The sequence below is a fragment of the Heterodontus francisci genome, chromosome 37, assembly GCF_036365525.1.
Source record: "Heterodontus francisci isolate sHetFra1 chromosome 37, sHetFra1.hap1, whole genome shotgun sequence".
In the NCBI taxonomy this organism is placed as follows: Eukaryota; Metazoa; Chordata; class Chondrichthyes; order Heterodontiformes; family Heterodontidae; genus Heterodontus; species Heterodontus francisci.
Window position 1 is genome coordinate 23237565 of NC_090407.1, and position 7137 is coordinate 23244701.

Below are 7137 nucleotides of genomic sequence, written 5' to 3' on the forward strand. Positions count from 1 at the left end.
AAGGAGAAGTTGTTCAATGTGAGAAGAAGTTCAGCCAGGCGGAGGAGGGTAGTGGTGGATGGGGACTGGTTGGGCCTCTGTTCAAGGAAGAAGCGGAGAGCCCTCAAACCATCCTGGTGGGGGATGGAGGTGTAGAGAGATTGGCCGTCCATAATGAAGAGGAGGCGACTAGGGGAGAAAAGATAGTGCCAAGATAGGAAGAAATAAGTTCAGTAGGGCAGGAACAGGCTGAAACGATGGATTTGCCGGGATAATCCTGTTTGTGGATTTTGGGAAGGAGGTAGAAGCGGGCTGCCCGGGGTTGTGGGACTATGAAGTTGGAAGCTGTAGAGGGAAGATCTCCAGAGGAGATGAGGTCAGTGACAGTCCTGTGGACAGTAGCTTGATGTTAGGTGGTGGGGTCAGGGTCAATTGACATCCTCTCTGCACTAACGCTTTGTCTTTCAGCACACCATTAACATAACGTTTGTCTTTGCTGCATTACCCTCTGGTTAGTTGTTCTCTGTGACCTTGTCCTATCAACACCTTCTCTTTTGTCATCTCTTACCTCAACCCCCGGCTTTACTTGCTTAAAACCTTTTATATTTCTAATATCTGTCGGTTCTGATGAAGGCTCACTGACCTAAAACGTTAACTCTGCTTCTCTCTCCAAAGGTTTAAGAGGAATTGTTTGTGAAAATTGACTTGGATTTAACATTTGCTAAACAGGAAATTAACTAAATCAAAAAGCGGTAGGTTGCTGTGGCCCAAGAGCTATTTTTATGTTAAACTCGCTGTGTGGGCGACACAAGTGAGTTTGAAGGTTAGGAGACATCCGTGAGTTGTTGAATCGCATGACAATCGGTGTTGTTCGCCCTTCAGTTTGCTCATTTGCCCATTGCAAAGCAATTTGCATTATGCCCTTTCCATTTGCAGAGGAGGCTGACTGTGATGGGCATCATTTGTCACCGTTGCAACGTGTGGAGTGAAGTTGGAGAAAAGTGAAGTGAATGTATTTGAGACCCGATTTCTGCTGGTTGCAAGGAATTTTCAAAACAAATTCAATTAGAGATCACCGCAAAGCCGAGAAGGATCATATTTGAAAAAACTGTTAGCCATACTTGGGTGAGTACCGATAATATATTGCGTATTCTGTTATTATTGCACGGATTTATCTATACGACTGACATTCAGAAAATGAAAATTGTCCATGTTCCTATAAACTGAGAAAATACAATTAAAACAAGCAAGTGAAATACATGAAAAGAACTGAAACTATTTAATGCAGCTGATTCCCTTTTTGCCATATTACAGTGTCCGGTGCCAGTAAACCCTGGCGTTTACAGATTCACAGACTTTCCAGTTTAAAAAATGAGGTTTTTGATGTAGCAGTGTCAATTAATTACATTAATAAACCACTTTTCGTTTGGATAAGTTGCTTATTCCACTTTTTACTGCACATATTTAATCATCTTATATTGGCCATAACACCTGCTTTTCTGCATTAATGTGGATAAACGAGTCGAAGATACAGAGATAAATTGTGAGCTGATTAATGGCTGATAACAGAATGTGGCTAGAATAACAGACCTACAGGTTTTGTACATTAAAGTCAGAAAATGTTGAGAATTCTTAATTCTGTTTCTCTCTCCACAGATGCTGAGTATTTCCAGCATTTTCTGTTTTCATTTCAGATTTCCAGCATCCACAGTATTTTGCTTTTGTGCATTAAAGTTACTGAGTTATGTTCTGTGAAGGATGCTACAACTGCAGAAACTGTGCTGTAGTAAATATGTGTCTGTACAAATCGCTTTCGAGTATTGCCGGCCTGACATATGTTAGATTGGAGTTAATGTGTGATTCAGACTCATTTTAATGTCAGACCCTTTACAGCGTTGATTCAGCTAATCTGTGGGAAGGCAAAAACCTGGAAGTCAGCTTGAGAGCCTTTCACTCTTACTCATTGACAAGTAAATGTCCATTAGCTTAACAACAGGATTCACTACATTGGCATCAATATGGAAGCTTTCACTTCCAGAGTACCAGCCACAGAGCTGGAAGGCCCGCAATCCTCACTATACCCTTAAATGCAAAATTCTGGGCACTTTATTTAGTGAGGTGTAACTTAAAATACTAGTTGCATTTTCTTTTAACAACTATAATTGATTCAACCTCTATCATCTAAATCCAGGCCCTGCATTTCCTCTGGTCCCACTCTTCCACCATGTGCATGGAGAGACCATACTCCTGCCAGCCCACTAGTTGCCTCCCTGACCCCGGGGTTCAGGGGCATATGTCAGTCAGGCACCCACATCATTGGAAGCACAAAGTGGGCTCATACCTCAGGTGGGGAGGAGAGCAAACTGGCTGTGAGGCCTTGCTCCAGAGTTAGAGAGGCAGCTGAAGGGTTTAAAAACTTAAAAAATAAATAATTGGCCTGGTTTTGAATTGGCAGTTTAGCCCCGTGATTATTGCATTGGGGAAAACCCAGCCGATTAACTTTTAAATGTCTCATCTCCCTTGGCAACCGTGGATCTTCGGGACTAATGGGCATACCTTGTGATATCATATGATATAACGCCCATACTTGTATAGCTTCACAATACGCATGCTGTTTTGTGGGTTGCGTTTTACGTATCTGACCCCATGTCATTTGAGAATGAACTCTCAAATGTTCACCCTTCCTCCATCTTTCAGGTGAGATGTTAAACCGAGGCTCCGTCTGCCCTCTCAGCTATATAAAAGAACCCCTGGCAATATTTGAAGAAGAGCAGGGGAGTTCACCCCAGTGTCCTGGCCAATATTTATCCTCAATCAGCATCGCCAAAATGGATTATCTGGTCATTATCACACTACAGTTTGTGGGAGCTTGCTGTGTGCAAACTGGCTGATCTTTCCTATATTGCAACAGTCACTGCACTTTAAGAAGTACGTAATTGGCTATAAGGCCCTTTGGGAAGTCCTGAGTTGTGAAAGTCACTTTATAAATGCAAGTCTCTCTTTCCTTGTTCCAGAATAAACATCCAACTACTTCCTAAAATCGTACCTTTTCACCCAAAGCACACACATTGTGTCTACTTTCCTGCAACTGTCAATATGTGTTATTCCCCAACACACGACCCTCCCCAATACTCCTGTTACTGTCTCTGTTTATGATGATGTCAGCTTTACTTGGTTATTTTCTGTATGATAAATCCTAAATGAAAAATGTTGCTTTAAAAAAAAAAAATCAGTTTTCACTGTGTTCCTGGTAGATGACAGTTCCTCTATTAACAATTAATTTCTGCTGTTGTGTCCAGATCTCCTTAAACCCACTCCACTGATTGTAGAACTGGGTGAGAGGACAACTGAAGGAGGACGAAAACATGAACAATTCACACGAGTTTTCCGCAGACTTGAACTGCAGTTATGAGGCTCAATTTCAGTACCATTTATTTCCAGTAGTCTACAGTATTGTGTTCATTCTGGGATTGATTGGAAATGTCTCGGCCTTGTGTCTACTGACCAAGAAAATGAAGAAAGCCTCCCCGTCCTACGTGTACATTACAAACCTGGCTGTCGTTGACATTATTTACGTTTGCACCTTGCCCTTTAGAATCTACTATCACATAAAAAAGAATGACTGGCCTTTTGGGGACATAACCTGCCGGATTACAGGGACCCTCTATTTTGCCAACATATACATCAGCATCGCCTTTCTCAGCCTCATTTGCATAGACCGTTATATCGCAGTGGTTCACCCAAGAAAATACATCAGGATGAGAAATACACACTGCTCAAAGATAACCTCGATGTTGGTGTGGGTGCTCTCCCTGGCTATCATGCTTCCCCTAGTCTTTGGCGGGTCACTGAACTCCACTTTCAAAAACAACATGACAGCTTGCTTTGAAAACTTCGACCCCGAGACCTGGAACAAGAGGATGGCTGTGTATAATATTGTGGCGCTCTTGTTTGGTTTTGTCATTCCGTTTACAGTCATCATGATATTTTACCCTTTGGCAGCCAACAAAATAGCCCAACTTAAAAGCAGCCCCTACAAAGAAAAGGCCTTGACAACGATCCGGGTCATTTTGGTGATCTCGGTTGTTTGTTTTATCCCTTATCATGTCACCCATTTGCTCTATTTCCTCACTCGCTTGGACTTCATTCGAAACTGTGCTTTCAGCAGCTTTCTCTACAAGACCAGGCGAATTACCATGGCCTTAGTCAGCCTCAACAGCTGCTTAGACCCTCTGATATATTATTTTACAACCAATCATTTTAAGTTAAATTATGATAGAAGGAAGAGATCGGCCCAGAAGGTTTACACCATTGCCTGGCATAATATTTGAAAGCTGCTACTGATGAACAAGTGTATAAACTCCATGACTCAGGGTCTGAATAAATGCTGGTTTTGCAACTGTCCTGGCTGAGTTTTGAAGTCTAAGTGACAGTTTACTGCTTTCCTATCCCACTGCGCTAGTCAAGAACATAGGAATAGGAGGAGGCCATTTAACGCCTCAAGCCTGTTCCACCATTCAATGGCTGATCTGCGAGCTAACTCCAAATACCCGCCTTTGCTTCATGTCCCTTATTACCTTTGGTTAAGAAAAATCTATCAATCTCAGGTTTAAGGTTAAAAATTGATCTAGCATCAATTGCCATTTGTGGAAGAGTGTTGCAATCTTCGGTGTAGAAGTGTCTCCTAATTTCACTCCTGAAAGGTCTGGCTCTAATTTTTTCACTGTGCCCCTTAGTTTTTGACTCCCAACTAACGGAAATAGTTTCTCTCAATCCACCCTATCTGTCCCCTTTAATATCTTGACCCCTAAAACCATGGAACTGGCATTCAGTAGGTGGTAGGGAGTCTGTGATTTGGTCGCTGGCACCCAGTGCAATGTTTCCCAGTCTTTCCCGTCCTTGCAGCAACCGCTTTGTGTCAGACCTCAATCTCCATTGCAGCTCCCTTCGGCTGCACTCTGTTATCCCAGTTAATACACAAAAAGAAAAAAAAAGAGTGTAGTAAAATAATTTACAGTGTAATTTCATATGTTAGGGTATCACAGGTTTGTTAATTGTACTTCAGGAGCGGAGAGCAGTCGGACCTCTTCAAGACATCACAGGAAAGCTGCAAGGTGATTGGTTTGGTGAGAACTGCTGTTAGGGACTATCAGTAAATAGCTGGGTTAGTAATTAAAGCAAAGAGAAAGGTAAGGTCTACAGTTTTTTTATATAGTAAGTAGTGTTTTTTAGGGAATCAAGGTCCCTAGTGTAAATAATCTCTAATTTGAGAGTAATTTAAGGGAGTAAATTAAGGGTAAGTCATGGCAGGGCAGCTCGGCAGTGTGGAGTACTCCTCCTGAGCAAAGTGCGGTCAGGGACACTTCCAATGTCCAGGGTGAACACGTGTGCAGGAAGTGTCTCCAGCTGCAGCTACTTGAAATCCGCGTTTCAGATCTGGAGCGGCGGCTGGGGACACTGTGGAGCATCTGCGAGGCTGAGATCATTGTGGATAGCACGTACAGGGAGGTGGTCACATCGCAGGTAAAGACGGCTCAGAAAGAAAGGGAATGGGTGATCGCCAGGCAGAGTAGAAGAACTAGGCAGGTAGTACAGGAGTCCCCTGGGTTCATCTCCCTCCCTAACAGATTTTCCACTTTGAATCCTGTTGGGGAAGATAGCTTCTCAGGGGAATGCAGCAAGAGTCAAGTCTGTGGCACCACGGGTGGTTCAGCTGCACAGAAGGGGACGAAAAAGAGTGGGAGAGCTATAGTGATAGGGGATTCTATCGTAAGGGGTACAGATAGACGTTTCTGTGGCCGCAAACATGACTCCAGGATGATATGTTGCCTCCCTAGTGCTAGGGTCAAGGACGGCTGCAGGACATTCTGAAGGGGGAGGGTGAACAGTCAGAGGTCATGGTACACATTGGTACCGACGACATGGGTAGAAAGAGGGATGAGGTCCTGCAACGAGAATTTAGGGAGCTCGGTAGCAGATTAAAAAGCAGGACCTCAAAGGTTGTAATCTCTGGATTACACCCGGTGCCACGTGCTAGTGAGTATAGGAATAGGAGGATAGAGCAGATGAATGCGTGGCTGAAGAGATGGTGCAGGAGGAAGGGCTTTAGTTTCCTGCATCACTGGGTCTGTTTCTGGCAAAGGTGGAACCTGTACAAGTTGGATGGGTTGCACCTGAACCAGAACGTGACCAACATCCTCGCAGGGAGGTTTGCTAGTGCTGTTGGCGGTGGGGTGGGGTTAAACTAATTTGGCAGGGGGATGGGATACAGAGTGGAGGTATAGTACTGGGTGATGCACAGACAATTATAGAAGAAAAACTAAGTCAGTCTGGAAGGCAGGGCAAATACAGACCTGTTAAAGCACATGAAAAATGCAAGGCTGGATTGCATCTATTTTAATGAAAGGAGTCTTACTAGTGAGGCAGGTGAATTGAGGGCATTGAAAAGCACATGGCATTATGATATTATTGCTATCACAGAGACATGGTTGAGAGAGGGACAGGACTGGCAGCTCAATATTCCAGGGTATAGAATCTTCAGACGTGACGGGGTGGTGGGGGAGGGGGTAAAAGAGGAGGTGACATTGCACTGTTGATCAAGGAGTCAATTACTGTAGTAAGGAGGGATGATATCTTAGAAGGTTCCTCAAATGAGGCCCTATGGGTACAACTTAAAAACAAAAAGGGGCAATCACTTTGCTGGCCTCCAAACAGTCAGGGAGAGATAGAGGAGCAGATATGGAGGCAAATCTCACAGAGGTGTAAAAATAATAGGGGAATAATAGTAGGGAATTTCAACTTCCCCAATATTAACTGGGATAGTCACGGTGCAAAAGGCTTAAAGGGGGAAGAATTCTTAAAGTGCATACAGGAGAGCTTTTTGAGCCAGCACGTAGAAAGTCCTACAAGAGAAGGGGTGGTACTGGATCTAATCTTAGGGAATGAAGCCAGACAAGTGGTGGAAGTGTCAGTGGAGGAGCTTTTCGGGGATAGTGACCATAACTCTGTAAGATTTAAGGTACTTATGGAAAAGGACAAAGATAGACCGGAAATAAAGGTACTGAATTGGGGGAAGGCTGATTTCAATATGATAAAACAGGATCTGGCCAAAGTGGACTGGGAGCAGCTACTTGTAGGAAAATCAATATCAGACCAGTG

General features: G+C 43.6%; 1 protein-coding gene across 1 annotated transcript; it reads left to right on the forward strand.

Annotated features, from left to right (window-relative positions):
* The first annotated feature begins 892 nt into the window (after positions 1-892).
* On the forward strand, positions 893-4383 carry LOC137352146 (lysophosphatidic acid receptor 6). The gene is made up of 2 exons (XM_068017300.1): positions 893-1104; positions 3279-4383. The coding sequence occupies exon 2, from the start codon at positions 3345-3347 to the stop codon at positions 4308-4310; it is 966 nt and encodes a 321-aa protein (XP_067873401.1). The 5' UTR covers positions 893-1104; positions 3279-3344; the 3' UTR covers positions 4311-4383.
* Positions 4384-7137: the final 2754 nt, after the last annotated feature.